Here is a 19,704-nt window from a genome sequence, read left to right on the forward strand (position 1 = left end):
CAGGTGCTACACTCAAAGCATTCTCATTTTATTTATATTCTCCCTGAACTAGTACCCAACTCCATAACCCCAGACTCAAATAACAGAAATAAAAGCCATCTCATTGATTATAAGCTCTCTAGTTATTACAAAAATAAATAAGCATCAATCAACCAACAGGCATCAGAATAAGAAAATCACTGATTTGAGAACATTCAGGCTGCACGAAAAGAACACTTTTTGTTAATATGTAACTATATCTTCAGTAGTATAGAAAAATGAGAAGAACGAGAGTTCTTACCTGGATTTGCGGCCCACTTAAAGCAGAGCACCTGAGAGATGCTGGGAAATCATAAAAATAAATAACCAATCTAACAAATTCCTGCCATGAGACCAAAGTGATCCTTGACTACTCTATTAGTAAGTGATTCTGAGCCAAGAGTACTAACCTGTAAGTGGAGTGGCGGTTGGCCCATTAGAAATCTCTGAAAGATCTAAACATGACAGTTACCTTCCTAATGGACTCATAGCTGTCAATTCCCTCTCCTAAAAAAATACTTTTGGGCTGGCCCCAGTGGCTCACACCTGTAATCTCAGCACTTTGGGAAGCCAAGGTGGGAGGATTGCTTGAGGACAAGAGTTTGAGACCAGCTCAGGGGAAACACAGCACGATCCCTGTCTCTACCAAAAAAAGAAAAAAAAAAGTGAAAAACATTGCTGGCGTGGTAGCACTTGAGCCTGTAGTCTCAGCTGCTCAGGAAGCTTTGAGGCAGGAGGATTACTTGAGCCCAGGAGTTCGAGACTGCAGTGAGCTATGAGTGTACTCCTGCACTCCAGCCTGAGTGACAGAGCAAGACCCTGTCTTAAAAAAAAAAAAAAAAATGTTTCTACTGGATCTTCCTTCCTTTTGAGAGATAGCAAGATTACATCAATTTTCCAGCTGTACTCCTTGAGAGCTGCCCCTGAGTACTGAGTGTAAAAGATGAGGAATGAGTCTTTTACAAATTGATGTACTTAGGGTCAAAAGGATTATCCTAGTCATTTTTCAAAGAATTACAAAATGAGATGTCCAGTGACCTTTGGTACTCTGACAATAAATAATGATATTGGTCAGTGAGGTATAGAGAATGAAAGGATGTGAAGATACCCTGCTTTGTTTGTTCTCTTCATTCTTAGCAGTCAGGTTAGAGCGCAGCCCCCACTGCCAGTGCAGCCACACTCTGCTACAAAAAGCTCAACTAGTACGCCAAGGGGCCAGGAATTACTTTAATTTTTTTTTTTTAAAAAAAGGTTTAAATGGCAACACAACTGTAAAGTTGGTACATCACAGAAACAAAGGTCTTTGCAGGCAATACTGATTGGAAATAGCAAAACACTTGGTTGGTGAAAAAAATGAAAATCTAAATTATATACAATAGTAGCTAAGGGTGATATTGAAAAAGTCTTTTTAACTGTGAATCAAGATTTAACTTGCCATTATCTATTGCTTATTTATTCAGGGTTGTAAATATTACTTATATAGCATAGAGATGTGTAAAAATGAAACATTGTGAAAAAAATACAATTTTTCAATTTCATATGAAACTCAAAGTATAAGTTTTGTCCAATATGGAATGTACCTACATTTGTTTATATTAGGGCTCTAAAATCCATTTAAAAATTGTTTTTCTGTTTATAAAAAAGAAATAGCTGACCCACCATGCAAGTTCGCTATATATCTTGCTTGCTCGAAATGAGCATTTTCAGGTGAGGTCTGTTTTTTCTGGCCCAAGTCTACTATGATTCCTTAGAAGTCGTACTGGCCCAATTGAAGAAAGGGTTTCCATGAAGATTCTGATGGTGGCATCTGGATGAGGGGTGGTCTGGGTAATGGGAAGTGAGTAGAGAAGAAGGAGCTAAGAGCCCAAATCCTTATGAAGGATGACATTCAGTTGTTAAATTTTAAAGGGTATCCAATGGCTTTTTCCAGGCACTCAACTAAAGAGCCTGCGGAAAGAAAATCCCTCTCTACTTCCACAAATTTGATGTAGATGGATTTGGGGGAAACTCCGGGATCCACAATACAGTTCTGAGACAAAAACCCATTAATACCAACCCAATCTTTGCTGAAGGTTTTGGTATTCGCTTGGAAATGTAAAAATAAGCACTGCTGTAGAGTCCTGACCTCAGCAATCCCGAGGTAGCAATAGATAATTCGGGTGGGTTCTATTTCCACCTGTAATGAGGCTTGTGCTGAAAGGGTTTCCAGGTCAACCCGGCCCTCTTTTCCTGGGTCCAGGGAATGTTGCTCCACGTGTGGTGAGAGGGGCCTCTCAATACATTCTTCATAGCCAATGGCATAAAGGCCTGGGCTTTTAGGAATACCCCCAGGCAATAAATACTGAACAACATTCCCACCAGTTGGTTTGGAGTGGGCAATGGGTATCCAGTCAATTTCCATGTGCAGCTCCAAGCACCTAGCTTCGCTAATAGTGATCTCTAAAAATTTGTAGTAAACATTTTTCCAGTTCATTTTCTGCACTCGGGTCATAATGATCCGTCCTTCAGGCTTCTCAGAGTTGAAGTACTCCCGAAGTCGCTTGCCAAGGGGCACCTGGGAGCTGATCTCAGCATAATGGTAACGGATATCCTCTTTCCAACGGGTGTTATAACCAATTCCAAAAATGGCCAGTTTATTAGAAAGATGGAGCCTTGAAAAGTCTGTCCAGCTCTGAAAAAGTTCCCATTTCAACTGTACCGATTCCAAAATCTGTACAATATTCTGCATGATGTCTCTCTTCCTGGAAAGAGAAATAAAAGTCAAATTCCCTAAGTATCTAGAACAGCGGTGTCAGATAGAACTTTCTGTGATGATGGAAATAGTTCTGTATCTGCTGTCCAATATGGTTGCCACTAGAATATAAAATGCGGCTGAGGTATTACATTTTTAATTATATTTAGTTTAAAATTACATTTAAATAGCCACATATGACTAGTAGCTACTGTACTGGGCAGTGTAAGTCTAGACAATCAACCTACTAAAATGAAAAGAAACACACCCCTAGCAAGTTTCTAAGAATTAATGATAAACTGCTTTCCATGCCTTCTACAGCCTCACTGTATAATCAGAATCAATACCTTAGACTCTAGGATTTCAGAAATCTATAGATCATAATATTTTAAAGTGGCTATTATGTCTATGATGGCCTTCAGACCTAACTACCTACCAAAATAAGGTGAAAAATGCTGTATTTAGAAAAGAAAAGTATCTGGCGTCATTTAAAATAATTAACAGCTTCATTTCTAACCTGGAAATTCAGAAAGTCCAATAATGGGATTTGTGTGTGCTGTGGGAAAATATACAACTGATTATGACTAATGACCTTTTTAAAATGACATTTTCTATTTATCTGAAATTCATTACTAATCCCAAAATTAATAGAAGTCAGGTTAGCACAGAATTAAGATCTGGGAATTCAGATGGAAAAGGCTCACATTAGGCTTAGATTTCAAGAGAGCAACATTCAAGTTAATAAATTGAGACTGTTCTAGAAAACCCTTTATAAAGGGAAGCAAAAATATAGGAATTATTTCAATTTTGATTCATATACTTAACAGAAGAAGACAGAAAATGCTGGAATTTTTATTTCACAGGCTGCTTAAATCATGTAATTTGTATATATATGAAGCTATATAAAGTTTGCTTCTCAAGTACAGCAAAACTTTGATACTGGAAGATTGGTTTGTTAAATATTAACTTGGCAGCAAACTACTACCCTCCACATCAATTACAGGTTTAACCTATAAAAACACTCAACTACCACACTTACATACCATCATACACAGGCAAGAAAGGCGGGTGTGCGTGCTAACAGCTTCTTGAAAAAAGGCTCTGCAAGGAGCTTGATCCTTGAGACTTCTCCTGTTACATTCTCATACCTTCTAGGGGAGGAGCTTTGGGAACATTCTGGGGAGGCTTCACATGGCCATTCTCAGTCTGTCCTCTCACTCTCCTTGACTTTCTTTGCAAGATGGCAAAGAATTAATATTTTGTTATCAGCTGCTTCTTGGAGCTAAGACTGCCCTGAATTTACCCTCTATCCTTTAGTTTGTCTTGAAAGCTTTCAAGTATGAGAGTGGCTATCTAGATGAAATCACTACATTCTTGGGGAATTATTCCTCTTCTCAGAGGAGACAAAAGCACTTGGTCAATTTTAGGATGTCTGATTGTGGTGCTTATGAGGCTAAGACATAGACCATATTTCTGCATAGGTCGATGCTTTAAAGAAAAATTATCTTTCATAGCTACCATCTTTCCCTGCCCTCCTTTGAAATGTTTTATTGATCTTACAGAGGACTATGCTAAGGAGTTGGGATGGAGAGCAGAGATTTTTGTCTATTATGCTCAATGAAGTATCCCAATGCCTGACATATAGTAGGCACTTCAGAAATGTGTGTTGAATAAATGAGCAGACTAGGGGATTAGCTAGGTTCAGCTAATCCCACCTATACCTACAGAGAAAAAGAAATCCCATGCCCAAATCACATTATTTTATTCAGCACTGTCATGGCACTAATGCTATAGTTAGACCCTGCAAATAACCGTTTTAAAGAAACTCTTGCACTGGAAAATAAATGGCCTACCCAGACCTTGTCCAGAATCTCACCCTGAGAGCTAAAACCTGGAGGAGAGGCAGCACAGGCTGGATATTTCTGCAGAGCCTGTCAGTTTCCTGCCCTGCTGATCTGAGCCTGAAGCTGATTTGGGCTCAAGAGTCAAACCAGCATTTCAAAGCTCTGGAGCACAATGAGAACTAGACTCAGTTATTTAAACAATTCCTGCGAACTCACAATGAGAACTAGACTCAGTTATTTAAACAATTCCTGCCAACTGTCTGTGAGATTTCCTGGTTTTTGAAGTTCCAATCACCAGAAAAGTTTAAGTGGTTTGAGGTTGGTGACATGAAATCCATAAAATTTGAGTTCATTCCTAGTTATACCAACTGGGCCTCCCTTGAAGGTCCTGAATGATTATAAGGAAGAGATAGGACACTTCAGTGAAAAAATCAGTGACTTTTTTTGGAGAATAAGGGTTTGAAGGTATAGATTTATAATAACTTATTTTTTTTTTTTGGAGATAGGATCTTGCTCTTCACCCAGGCTGGAATGCATGACTCACTGGAGCCTTGACCTCCCAGACTCAAGTAACCCTCCGCCTCAGCCTTCTGAGTAGCTGGGACTACGTGCATATGCCACTATACCCAGGGAATTTTAAAAATTTCTGTAGAGATGAGAGTCTAGCTATGTTGCCCGGACTGGTTTTTAATTCCTGGGCTCAAGCAATCCTCCTGTCTTGGCCGCCCAGGATGCTGGGATTACAGGCATGAGCCACCGCGCTTTGCCTTGTAATAACTCACATTTTTTTTCGAGACAGAGTCTTACTCTGTTATCCAGGCTGGAGTGCAGTGGCACCATCTCGGCTCACTGCATCCTTTGCCTCGAGTTCCAGCGATTCTTGTTCCTCAGCCTCCCGAGTAGCTGGGATTACAGGTGTGTGCCACCACACCCAGCTAAATTTTTTTTTTTTTTTTGAGACAGAGTCTTGCACTTCCATGTCCTGGGTTCAAGCAATTCTCTTGCTTCAGCCTCCCAAGTAGCTGGGATTACAGGCACCCGCTGCCACGCCTGGCTAATTCTTTGTATTTTTAGTAGAGACAGGGTTTCACTATGTTGGCCAGGCTGGTCTTGAACTCCTGACCTCGTGATCTGCCTGCCCCGGCCTCCCAAAATGCTGCAATTACCGGCGTGAGCCACTGCACCCAGCCTACTTTTTGTATTTTTAGTAGAGACAGGGTTTCACCATGTTGGCCAGGCTGGTCTTAAACTCCTGACCTCAAGCGATCCACCCACCTCGGCCTCCCAAAGTGCTGGGATTAAAGGCGTGAGCGTGAGTCATCACGCCCAACTTATTTTTTACAACATTAATCAGTTTCCCTTTCTTTGGTACACTTTGATGTCACACTCCTAAAAGACAACTACTTCCCAATAAGAAATGGCCTTAAACTTACTGATGTGGGCGATTAGCTTCTTTTTTGAGGAATGAAATAATGGCTACAATTTGGGGGAAAAATTCCTCATCCCTGAACTCTCACCCTCTTCCCAGACATGGAATCAGATGACAATGGGAATTCTTTGATTCCAAAGAGAGACTCTGAAAAAGAAATGAGCATTTACAAAGGGGAGGTGGTAGTGGTGGCTTGCTGAATAAAAATAACTAATGTGGCCGGGCGCTGTGGCTCACGCCTGTAATCCCAACACTTTGGGAGGCCGAGGCAGGTGGATTACTTGAGGTCAGGAGTTCGAGATCAACCTGGCCAACATGGCAAAACCCCATCTCTACTAAAAATACGAAAATTAGCCAGGCATGGTGACGCACCTGTAGTCCCAGCTACTCGGGCTGGAATTACAAGTGCTTGCAGTGAGCCAAGATTGCACCACTGCACTCCAGCCTGGGTGATGGAGTAAGACTCTGTCTCAAACAAACAAACAAACAAAAAACAACTAATGCTTTCTTGTTGTGCTATCACAATGCTTTCTTGTTACCTATCACAGCCCTTTTTGCCTCTTCTCTACCATCTCTCAGACATTAAGATCACATGTGTGGGATGAAGCACTCAAGAATAAGTGGGTTCTATCAATGCTCCAAGGTTAACAGGCGAAAAAAATGAATGGGGTTCCTTACTTTCCCCATAAATTTTCTGTCAGTATATTCTCCTCAGTAATTGTATTTAATCAGGGACTCACTTAAAGCTATTAAAAAGAACCATAAATATAATGTCACTGGTAATTCCAAGAACTACGATGTCCTTGCACAAAAGATAATGCTAAACTCGGGGAAGATCAAGTTGTGTGGACCAGGGAGGACTCTGTCCCTGGACTTTCTTAGTCTTTCCTCTAGCAACTGCTTTCTTCTCCAAATGTATAATAGGTCATCTAAGAGTTTTCTTTTTGATTCCCAAAATACTTCAGGTGTCCCTCTGGTCTGCCTATCATTTCACCTAACCTCAGATAAACTCAGGTTCCTGTGACTCATCTTTGTGCCTTAATTAAACATCCAGATGTCCACATCCACACACAGGCAAACACCATAGACACGCCTGTTTTCCTGTAACACATTTATTTCTTCTTCTATACAAAATTCTCAACATTTAGATAATCACTGGAAGGGTTAAGCTAAGATACGAAAGAATGTATAGACATCTGGCTGGGTGCAGTGGCTCACGCCTGTAATCCCACCACTTTGGGAGGCCGAGGTGGGCGGATCACCAGGTCAGGAGATCAAGATCATCCTGGCTAACACAGTGAAACCCCGTCTCTACTAAATACAGAAAAAATTAGCCAGGCTTGGTGGCAGGCGCCTGTAGTCCCAGCTACACTGGAGACTGAGGCAGGAGAATGGCATGAACCCCGGAGGTGGAGCTTGCAGTGAGCAGAGATCGCACCACTGCACTCCAACCTGGGTGACACAGCGAGACTCCGTCTCAACGAAAAAAAAAAAAAAAAAGAATGTATAGGCATCACAGTTCCTGGAATTACCAGTGATGCTATGTTTGTGATGCTTTCTAACAGCTTTAAGTGAGTCCCTGATTAAACCTAAAGAATGAGGCTGGGCGCGGTGGCTCACGCTTGTAATCCCAGCACTTTGGGAGGCCGAGGCGGGCGGATCACGAGGTCAGGAGATCGAGACCACGGTGAAACCCCGTCTCTACTAAAAATACAAAAAATTAGCCGGGCGTGGTGGCGGGCGCCTGTAGTCCCAGCTACTCGGAGAGGCTGAGGCAGGAGAATGGCGTGAGCCCGGGAGGCGGAGCTCGCAGTGAGCCGAGATTGCGCCACTGCACTCCAGCCTGGGTGACAGAGCGCTCTGTCACCCAAAAAAAAAAAAAAAAAAAGAATGAATAGACATGCCTCCTTGGTGAATGGCCGGAACTTTCATAACATGTCTAAATATTTTCTGATCTTCCCAATGGTCATTAAACTTAGGCAGACACACTTTCTGGAAAGGTGAAGCATCTACTTACTGTGCTTCTTCAGAAGACTCTTGTTTTATTTTTAATGTTCTCTTTGTGACAGGTATTTCATCTGAAAAGCAAAGATTTTGAAACAAGTTATATTTTCCTAAGTGGTGGCATGCATGTATGTAGATAAGTAGCTATGTTTACTGATCATTCCATACTTTCCAAAACCAGGCTTTTATTCTAGTGTCAAACACTGTCCAATGTCAGATTTATAAATATAGCTCTTATATAATGAGATGCATACATTTATATGCAAGATCAGAAACCAGCTCTACAAGTATAAAATTCTTCAAGGTCACCAGTGGATTTCTAGCTAGGAGCTTAAAGCTTAATTTCACTGCAGACATGATTTTAAAAGGCCAAGAATAAAAATAATTCTGTTCTATTTAGATTTTCTATGTAGGTTTTACAAAGCAATTATTCCCCCAATGTCAGGATCAACATATTCTGCATATTGCTTTTTCCCCAAAGGTTTGAGTGACTTAACTCTCTACAGCAAAACCAGTGTTATGGAATGCCAAAGTAATTTAGACCTTATTACTCCTTTGAAATTAATCGGTAGTGATCGCTTACCATCTACCCCTTTTATTCTTCTAATCGTTAAGTCCATCTCTTATATGCTGTTAGTCTTATAGTTTTATAACCTTTTTCTTCTTTGACTCTCTTCCAATATTTGAAGAGTATTTTTAAAACAACATTGCTAAGAAACATATTAGCATTTAGTCCTTTTTCTTTGGAATTAACATTTTTCTATCATCAAGAATTTGGTAAAAAACAGAACCCGTGGACTTTGATCTGAAGCTCCGGGAGCATGTTTATACTGCCAACCCTACTGCCAACCCTACTTACACTTCCCTGGGGGCTGCCTGAGTACCAAGGGCTGGGAGCAAGAACATACCCTTCTAAGCGAGCACTCATTACATAACCTGCTGTTAATGTACAATGGCTGATTGATCAGTACTTCCAAATTATGAAATCAAATTATGAAAATAGAAATTGGAGCATGTAATGCGCAAAGAAACAGAACAACCCCACAACTACATATATACTCTTAGTTAGGCCTCATAAGTTTAGATTTGATGACCAGGAATTTTATTTTCCATTTTTAGTGCCTATGACTGTATAAATAATTCCAGCTACTGTTGGGATGGGATCCCTTAAGAAGTGTGAAGGAGCATGATCACACAGTTCAAATAACAGCTCTGTTCAAGATAAATGGAGGCTTCCCCTCATTTTTTGTTCAGGCTCAAGTCTGGGAGAAGAACCTTTTCCAAATCATAAACAGAAAAGAAAAATGTATTTGGGATAAAGGAAGGAATTCCTAAAAACAACATCTACAGCAGTTGGGCCAAGAGTCATTATCTTAGCAGTCATCTTAGAACTGGAAGGTACAGGATATTTAGAATTGCACAGGACGTTACCTGTCACTGAGTGTACTTGTATAGCTCAGAATTAGAAATTCTTCTGTGTCTTTGGGAATCCGGCTGGTAAACAACTTGCCAAATGAACAACACCAAGCACCAGTTGGCAGTTTAAGGCTAAACCAAGGATGCCCATATTGTCCCAAATAGACTGGGACATGCAAATTCATAAAAGACATACAAGGCAGAGATGCCCTTTATGCCTTATGCTGACCACTACAGGGAATAGTACCAAAGATATTTATAGGTAATAAGTATTGGTGCACATACATAAAGGTATATAAATATACACAAACATAAGCATCATCTATGTTGGCTTTCTTACCCAATTCCTGATCTGTTGGATAGCCATGGAGATCCTGACTGTGGTTTCCCCAGTCCTCCTGTGAATAGTCCTCCATAGTGCTGCCATCTGACTCCAGCTCCTGGTACAAGCCACTACTGTTAATAAGTACAGGCTGGCAGGGCTGAGCATCCCATCCTCCCTGACCAAACACCTGTTCCAACTGTTCAAATGTGTAACTGCTCTTTCTTTTCCCAACACCATGTTCTTTCACCCGACTGTAACACCTGCGAAGGGTCTAAGACACAAAGTCTTTTGTTATTCCTTTAAAGCTGTACTTCCTCTTCCAGGTACGGACCACAGATATTAATTACTATTAGACAGACACAGACAGACAAACATAGACACATTGTTACAGGAATGCTAGATTTCAAATTCATTATTATATTAGAAAAAAATACTAATTTAGCATTTACTCAAACATGTTATAATTAAAACAATTATTTTGCAATTAATTATCCATTAAACAACAAGAAACATTACAACATTATTGCATGTACCCCATACACATATTTTTATACCCCCACCCCCATTTAAAAAGAATAAGGGGGGAAAAAAACAAGAAATACCAGCCAGCCAATAGGATGCACACCTGCCACAGAAGAGAGAGAGTTGCTGTTGTGCCCAGAATTTGGAAAAAGTGAGGGAAGGGAGGACAGAAAGAAGAATTTCCCAAAGCAAAGAATACCTGCCTTACTCTTGATTAAGAAGGAATGAATATAGGGTAAAAATAATTGCCTAAACAAATTAGCTAGTAAAATATATTACTTACATAGTTGTATTCCTTACTAACTCAGTCTTTGTGGAAGCCGCTAGAATTTAAAACAGAGGTCAAATCAATAATGCTACAAATTCCAGGACTCAAACATCAATGATCAAGAAACAGTACACTAATACCTACGTCTAAAACTAGTCAATCTACTAGTCTATTCTACCAACTTGAGCTGCCAGCTAAACAAACCAACAAATGAAGCCAGTGATTTCTTTCTGGGGAGAAGGACGGGACAGAGGGGTGTTATTTCACTTCCTTTTCTGCCATGTGGCACACAGCAAATAAATATCATTATGCAAATCCACAGATAAAACCTGAATAATTTTATTCTCTTGTACAACCCTGCCATTTTTACCATGGTCTTTATTTCTAACACATATTTCCGATTATTAGCCCAGTTTCCTGAATTTAATGGTACATCTTATGCTATCTTATATGGCATTTCAAAAGCTAAATCAAGGGCTTAATCTCAGCTTCCAAATTTAGTTAAGATGCAACCAGTCTCTATCCCATCTCTGCCTCCCTTTGTTCCTTCTAATGTCCCTTCTACTTTACTGAGTTTCACTAATAATTTTCTTGAAATAAGATCTCTTTTCCCTGGTGGCTACCAAATACTTTCTAACTCAACTGTTCAAAAGTAGTTCAGCTCAGACTTAATTTATAGGCATTGCCAGACTAAATTTATCCTAAACGTGAGATTGCTCTCCATAAGCCAATATGTTAACTATTTTCACCAAACTAAAACAACTCTTAATAATCTCTATAGAGCCTCCAAAGAAGTTCAGTCTCTTTATTTATCTATTTTTTGAGACAGCACTTCACTCTTGTTGCCCAGGCTGGAGTGCAATGGCGCCATCTCGGCTCACTGCAACTTCCGCCTTCTGGGTTCAAGCGATTCTCCTGTCTCAGCCTCCCAAGTAGCTGGGATTACAGGCATGCGCCACCCTGCCTGGCTAATTTTGTATTTTTAGTAGAGACGGAGTTTCTCCATGTTGGTCAGGCTGGTCTCGAACTCCTGACCTCAGGTGATCCGCCCGCCTTGGCCTCCCAAAGTGCTGGGATTACAGGCGTGAGCCACCGCACCCAGCCAGGAAGTTCAGTATCTTTAAATCACAGTTGACAATCTACAAGACACTCTATCAGATACGTTAAAAAATTGTCCCTTGAAGCCAGAAATCTAGATGGGTAAAAGGAATAATAAAAGAATGACATGTGTGATCTTCCTCACACAAAAACAGAGCAACTATTAAGAGTCTCCCACCCTAAAGCCAGCCGGCCTACCCCCTGCACAAGCACCTGCCTCATTCTCCCTTTCTTGAGGTCTCTTCTGGAGCCTCAAATGATGCCTTAGAGAACTGAAGTTTCCAACAATACACTCTTTTTAAAAGTGTTTCTTCTTCCTCTTTGTAAAAGATAGTCACAATTACATAAAACAAAATTTTCTAGAACAAACCAGAAATACGAACTTGGCAAATGTGTGTCATGGGCAAACCTTCCAATGGAAGGAGACAAATGCCTGCGGCAGAGCTCATTTGACTTTCTACACATTCCCCCTTTCCCAGCGCCCTCTGCCCTCCTTGCAGGGATTGGAATTTGAATTCCAAACATCCCTTGCCAATTTATTTTTATCTCACAATGTCTAGTTTCTGCCTCCAAGAACACCCCAACCACTCTTTTCAACTCCTCCAAGGACCGTAAATGGAGAGTCCCAACCATGTCCCTTTCACCCTTCCAAGGCCATAAATGGAGAAGGAAACCATGCCACTGCTCACTACTTACTGACTGTCTGGAGACAAGCATTCAGCACACACAAGGGCCCAGCTGGCTCTGTTGCTGAGGGTTATTTCAGAAGCCAGGGAATAAAACTAACATTCCTTTCAAGAAAGGTACCACACTTAACAAGAAGTGACACAAGCATAAGCAAAGCCACCAATCTCTGGCGATAGACATGGTAGGAAACCACAGAAAAGACTCTTACTGTCTTTGGAACAACCAAATTGAGCTTAATACTTCACTTGGCTTATGTAATTGTGAATAAGGAAACTAGCAGTATCTAATGGTTACAGATATGGAAGAAAAGTCAGGTGATACATTTTACAATTTATCAAAAGACACTAACAGATCTTGCTACCTCTTACTTTGTAGTGTACTTTTGTAATACACTTGAATAGTGCACCATGCTAGTATGTAAAATATCTATCAGGGGCCTGAAGGAAAGATGCTTGGTAACTTTTAAATCCATGATAGGAATTTGATGTATTGAAATCATGTTAAAAAAGATTTCCCAACTGATTTTAACTCTCTCAAGATATAAATGCACTTAAGAGGTAACTTCTGGGTTCAGTAAAGACCACAGATCCAAGGAGAGGCTATTTAAATCACATCAACTAAGAAAAAAAACAGTAAGAACTGAAACTTCGGCTTGACTGGTACTGTAAGAAGCACTGGGATTCAGTTAAACTTGAGGGAGTTTAGAGATGGATAAAAAGGAACTATGGAGACTTTCCAATTATCACCCACAATAAAGCAAAAAAGGTTACACTTTCCACACTCTAAATTAGCCAAAGCATGTAATTAAGACTGTGCGTGTCAACAGTCCTAAATAAACCAATTTAAAAACCTACTCTAGAGCTGGGATTACAATAATGCTCAGAAAAACGAAGCCTCAATTCCCATTTCAGACAGCTCTCAAATCCAACAAGAACCTCAATTTGGCTTTCTTAGAGAACCATGTCCTATTCAACACAAAAATCTTGCTTCCCTTTCTTCTTCCTTTATTTTACTCATCCTAGAAATTTGTAGTAACTTAAGCTTAATAGTTTCTAAAAATTAAGGTCTGGGGCAGGGGCAGAAATGTGCTTAAAGTTATTAAAAACTATTCTATTCACAATTAGAGATTGTAATTTTCCTGACTGTCGGAAATCTCCCCGGTAAATTGACATAATGCTGTTGTCTCCCCCTGGAGGAAGAGTCGTGAGAGAATACTGTATCCTGAACGAAGCTGTAGGGATAGAGGTCAGGAGGGGTCAGGAAAACCTGGACTGAAGAACTAAAGCATAGGTAACAACTTGATCGGTGGTCAACCCAGAGGAGTTCATGGTATTTGATTTGGAAGCAATGGCAAGAGAATGCTTACTAAATCCACCATGCCAAGTGCTTCATGACTGTGAAGGGAAAAGAGCCAGAGAAAAGACTTCAAAGATGTCCCATTACCAAAGCAGGGAGAAAAATAAGATGGCTGACAACTGACAATTTATAGGACAGAGTGAAAGTTTTGCCAAAGTTTAAGATTAGAGTAAAAGGAAATGAGAGAATAAAAAGATGACATTCATTGTGGATGAATGTATGGGGAGTCTATGGGGGAGGGGGAAGGTAAACAAAGGCAGGAGTTTTAGATTGGCAGGATTGGGGGTTTAACGGCAGCAATGCAGAGAAAGACCCAGGGTTACAGTACACGTAACATTAAATACAGTGCACAATGCAGCTATCTTGCCAAAGTAAGTAAATCCAGTATTGGGTTGTATAAGCAGAGGAATCACATGTAAGCTATGAAGGTGGCTCTTCCTCTCTATTCAGCACCGGTGAGGCCACAGCTGGAGCACAGCATTCAGTTCTGGGCATCGAACCAGCTACAAGAGAGGGAAATTGTAGAGTTCAGAAAAGGGCAAATAAAATATTGAAAGGCTTGGAAAATAAGATCTATAAGCAGGGACAGTGGTTTCATCAAAGCCCTTCCTGGCATTATCTAAGCTACTTTTGGGGTGAGATTAAGGTTTATTTTGCTTTAGTGTCCTCCAGTCCTTTGACTTTCAGGAAATGGGAAGAATTAAATTCTTCCCTGGTAGGGCAAAGTAGAAAACAAACTAAATAAATCATAAAGGCATATGCCAACCAATTCCAGTATTGGCTTAATAATTTTCTCAAAGTTTGCCCCATTTCATACAATCATAAAATATTCACCAGGACAAAAACACTGTTCTAGCTAACTGACCATATATGGAATGGAGCATTATAATGTGGAGGAACAGAAATAAGGCATAACAGCTATACAAATGTATTGTTTAGAAAACATTGGCTTGATCAGTCTAAGATGTCAGATGAAAAATAAAGTCAATCTGCAAGGACAGCTTAGTTATAATAGCAGGAAACAATGTTACAAGAAAAAACAAGCAGTGAAACAGATTTTCAAATGCAGCTGTCAAGCTGGCCACACTAGAAATGGATTACATAGTTATCTTAATCCACTGCCAAGTACACATGATAAATTTGAGATTCCTTTTACCCAAATGATCAAAGAGCACACTTATTCACAAACAAGGCCTTAAAAATCACATATTATGCTCCACGAGAGATGAAGAAATTACGTTGGGAGTAAATTTCCAGTGACTAATTTTCTTATAAAATTGTTAAAAATGATACCTCAGACTAAAGCAGATTTGTATTTTGAAGCAACAAAGATCTCTGCAAAACAGATCTTTCTTATTCCTTTGAAGTTACTACTGTAACTGTTAAAACTAGTTGCTCGTAGTTAATTGAGGCAACAAAACAAAACACCATTTAATATCTTTAAGAAAAACATTAATTTCTTGAGCTATATTTTGTTACTGTGAGCATAAAAGTAGGAGAGAAAATATGTAGCATACATAAATAAAAAAACATTTCTGCACACAGTAAGAAAGATGTTAAGAATCTAGCATAAATTTCTATATACATCTTTTGACAAAGAGCTGTAACTAATGATTAGGAAATTACTTAAGGCAAAATCCATCTGGGGCCAGCAGAACTTTTGCTACCTTTTTTCTTAGGTTTTCTGTTCACTGACATCTGACAAACTGACTTGCCAATCCCCTAAATCCTTTAAAACCAACCAAACAAAAAAGCCCCAACAAAGTAAAACCAAAAAGAAAAATGTAGCAAACTTGTTTCACACGTACTGCTACAGAGCAAGTTTTGGCAAATACAAAATGTTTTTACTCTTCAATCTTCTGCTTTTCCTTTCCAGGGCAGAAGTTCTTAACCTTTTTGAGTCATGGATCCACTCCTCAGAAAAATGCACACATACACAACCTGTCCCATACAATTTCAAGGGGGTACCTGGACTCACTAAAGAGCCCACATAAGAACCTCTTGTTAAAAAATTCTGCTCTACATTATGTAGTTCTTTCCTCCATAAAATATAACATACATTAGTTTGAAACCCTAAAATAAGGTAAACTTGTATCTTAGATTTTATAGGAGATTCTAAAGATTGGAACAACTACTTTAAGTACAATTATCAGTTCACTCACTATCCTGTTCATTTAGATAAAGCAGCATTAATATTTCCTTTAAGAGGTAAATTAGCCAAATTCCTGTTTCTTGAAGGAAATAATTTCTATCAGTAAAAGCATACAAGGGCCGGGTGTGGTGGCTCATGCCTGTAATCCCAGCACTTTGGGAGGCCAAGGTGGGCGGATCACCTGAGGTCAGAAGTTTGAGACCAGCCTGGCCAATATGGCATAACCCTGTCTCTACTAAAAAGACAAAAATCGGCTGGGCGTGGTGGTGGGCACCTGTAGTCCCAGCTACTCAGGAAGCTGAGGCAGGAGAATCACTTGAACCTGGGAGGTGGAGGTTGCAGTGAGCCAAGATCGCGCCACTGCACTCCAGCCTGGGCGACATGAGCAAGTCTCTGTCTCAAAAAAAAAAAAAAGTGAAAGCATACAAGGATATTACTTTACTCTTCTAAAAAATATAGCACTTCTTTCTACCTGCTGGGCAAGAAATCTTTTTTCTGAAGTAATAATTAAGCAATATTAAATGATTTGTTATGCTGATTATCTGTTCCAACTGCATCACACAGTACTTGATCACTTATTATCTGATTAACTTATCAATATAGATGCCAGATAAACTACCTCAAGTAACAACTTAAAACAGAAAAACACACATCCAGAAACAATTATAGTAAAGTAAGTCTTGACTACGTTCCTTAGTAGTCTCTATGGCTAAGCCCTCACATCTTCCAGCTTTAACACTGCCTAATGTCTAAAGGGTCTCACAGGAATAGGCAATGTCTACAATAATTCAATACTCAACCCAATGGGATCACAGTCTAATCTGTGACTCTATTAAAACTGTTCCTGTTGTGATCATCAATGTCTTTTTTTTTTTTTTTTTTGAGACAGAGTCTCGCTCTGTTGCCTAGGCTGGAGTGCAGTGGCACAATCTGGGCTCACTGCAACCTCCGCCTCCTGGGTTCAAGTGATTCTCCTGCCTCAGCCCCCCGAGTAGCTGGGACTACAGGCACCCACCACCACGCTCAGCTAATTTTTATATTTTTAGTAGAGACAGGATTTCACTATGTTGGCCAGGCTGGTCTCAAACTCCTGACCTCAGGTGATCTGCCCGCCTTGGCCTCCCAAAGTGCTGGGATTACAGGCGTGAGCCACCACGCCTGGCCAATGTCTTCTTAATAACTGAATGGTCCTCAAACTTTGTCCTTAACTCATTTGACTTCCCTGTAGCATTTCATACTCTTCATCACCTGCTGATATCACTGTCTTTGGCAAATGTCTCTTTATAACACTTTTTGTAATATACTGATCCACTAAAGGTGGGTGGAATTGCCTAAGGTTCTAATTACAAACCAGGCTCCATCTTCTAAACATTATGGAGCTGGACTCATGTGGCTCATGCCTGTAACTCCAGCACTCTGGGAGGCCAAGGCTGGAGGATGCTTCAAGGCCAGGAGTCAAGACCAGCCTGGTCAATATAGCAAGACTTTGTCTCTACTTAAAAAAAAAAAAAAAAAAAATTAGTCTGGGTGTGGTGGTGTGCACCTGCAGTCTCAGCTACTGGGGAGGCTGAGGCAGGAAGATCCCTTGGGCTTAGCAGATAGAGGCTGCATTGAGCCATGATCACGCCACTGCACTCCAGCTTGGGAAACAGAGTGAGACATAATACAAGTTCTGAACATAAAAGAACCTTAGAGATCATCTAGTTCATCTTCCTCACTTAACAAATGAGGAAGCAAGGCCCAAAGATACGTATTCCCTTAAGAGGAGTTTGGCATATGAAAATTATCAAATGCCACTTAAGAAACTTTAATGTTTCCTAAGAAGTGATTTCACGAGACTGTAAGCTCCATGAGGTAAGGATTTTATCTACCTTGGTTGTCTCTATTCCCCAAGCCCAGAACAGTGCTTATCACATGAGGCTTATTCAAAATATATATTTATTCAATACATAAATTAAGCTAATTTTAAAGTAGTAAATCACTAGCAAGAGGATAACATTTTTCTTAGCAAAGAACATCAGAAAATTCATTGCTTAACTAAAACAAATTATAAAATCAATGAATCTTGATGGGCAGGGCTCCTGAAACCTTTTGAAAATAGCTGGGCAAGGCTATTTTAAAAATATCTATCATTCTTGTTGTTATACCTTTCTTTGGGCAGGCAGGCCATGTGCCAAAGGGAGCTCTGCAGCCCTGTCCAAATTTTATTTCTTATGCCTTACAAAGTAAACAAGCAAATGAAATATTCAAGAATGTAAGGTAGTTCTGTCAAAGACAGGAAGGGGGAAAGACTCAATTGTTTCCTGATTTTAATAGGGTCAAACAGAATGACCACCACAAACGAAGAGATCTTACCGCTCTGGAGCCTCAGTCTTTATGGGGAACTGTCCAGGACTGAATCCTATCAGCTTGCACTTCATTCTGAATCTGGCTATCAATGACTCACTCACTTTGGTTTATAACTGGTCAATACTGCCTCCATGAGAAGAGATTCTTGCCTAGAATATATATTAGTAATTCAGGGCCAGGTTCAGTGGCTCAAGCCTCTAATCCCAGCACTTTTGGAGGCCAAGGCAGGCAGATCGCTTGAGGCCAGGAGTTCTAGACCAGCCTGGCCAACAGGAGAAACCCTGTCTCTTCTAAAAATACAAAAATTAGCCGAGTGTGGTGATGCACTCCTGTAGTCCCAGCTACTCAGGAGGCTGAGGCATGAGAATTGCTTGAACCCAGAAGGGAGAGGTTGCAGTGAGCTGAGACTGTGCCACTGCACTCCAGCCTGAGTGACAAACTGAGACTCTGTCTCAAAAAACAAAAATAAAAAATAAAAGAAAGTAAAAACAAAACTTTAAAAAAATATAAAACTCAGGAAATTTTGATTGTCAATGAATATCAAGTTCTAAGTTTTCTAGGTTCCTTCATGCTAGCAGCTGAGGGTTGTGCCCATTCAGATTACTAAGAAAAAAACCCTAAAGAAGGACAACACTAATTGTTAAAAACAAACATCTTCCATGGCTCAAGGAACTCAATTCATGTAACCATAAAGCTTCTGACCCTATGCTATGTGTGCTTCTCAGGGACACTCATACAATGGTCTCAGATGGGCAGTAATACTTGTAAAAGTCACACCTAGCATGCATGTTCATGTATAAGGGCTTCTTTAGGGTACAAGAATCCTTCAAGACACGGAATTCTCAAGTGCTTTTCTATTTAGAATACAGGTCAAAAAAGTAGGGTATACTGAACTATTTCAGTATATAAGCAGCAATAGGTAGCCACAGTCACCAAAGATAGCAGGTAACACTATTTGTCTAGAACTTCCTCCTCACCTGAAAGGGAAAAAAAAAATCAGTTGTTGGCAAAGAACTGACTGGGATTACAGGTTATTTTCATTTGACCTCCTACATCACCTCTGAAGTTGCTATGTCAGCACCTCTTTGAATCTTTTTCTCGGTTCACACCTTGGGGGACTACATCAAAGAGGTATTCAGATACACTAAAAATGATACTTTTATTAGTATGTGATATCTAAAACACATTCAAGAAAATGATCTAAAATATTTCTGGCATAGCAGGGGAGAACCAGTCTTCGTTAAAGTACTCCCAAACACCCTCCACTACGAACTAATTATTCCATGGACAACAATGTCTAAAAATTAAAAACCTCCCGCCACCTCAAAAATCCGCACACAGCTTTACCATTACAACATCGTATTGCTTCCCAAATACGAAGGTGTTTCCATTCATGAGACCAGTGTTTAAAAGGGAGACTGTGCAGAGCAGGCTTCCCCTGAAGCAGTAGGCCACTTTATTCCTTTCATCTGTCGACCATGTGATTCTCAGTTCTGTAGTTATTT

General features: G+C 40.1%; 1 protein-coding gene across 3 annotated transcripts in view; it reads right to left on the reverse strand.

Moving 5' to 3' along the window:
- Window positions 1-1,231: 1,231 nt before the first annotated feature.
- MSANTD2 (Myb/SANT DNA binding domain containing 2) overlaps window positions 1,232-19,704 on the reverse strand; it is a 34,228-nt gene continuing 15,755 nt past the window's right edge. Inside the window, exons 2-4 of one of the 3 annotated variants that reach the window (XM_032167794.2) lie at window positions 9,783-9,882; window positions 8,040-8,100; window positions 1,232-2,759 (exon numbers count right to left, since the gene is read on the reverse strand). In XM_032167794.2, the coding sequence (XP_032023685.1) occupies window positions 1,907-2,759; window positions 8,040-8,100; window positions 9,783-9,882 (1,014 nt within the window). In that variant the 3' untranslated portion in view covers window positions 1,232-1,906. Of the gene's footprint in view, window positions 2,760-8,039; window positions 8,101-9,782; window positions 14,202-19,704 lie in introns of those variants that run through there. The other 2 variants (XM_032167793.2, XM_032167795.2) reach the window with 2 other exon arrangements.

Source organism: Hylobates moloch, unplaced genomic scaffold, assembly GCF_009828535.3.
Source record: "Hylobates moloch isolate HMO894 unplaced genomic scaffold, HMol_V3 SCAFFOLD_11, whole genome shotgun sequence".
NCBI lineage: Eukaryota > Metazoa > Chordata > Mammalia > Primates > Hylobatidae > Hylobates > Hylobates moloch.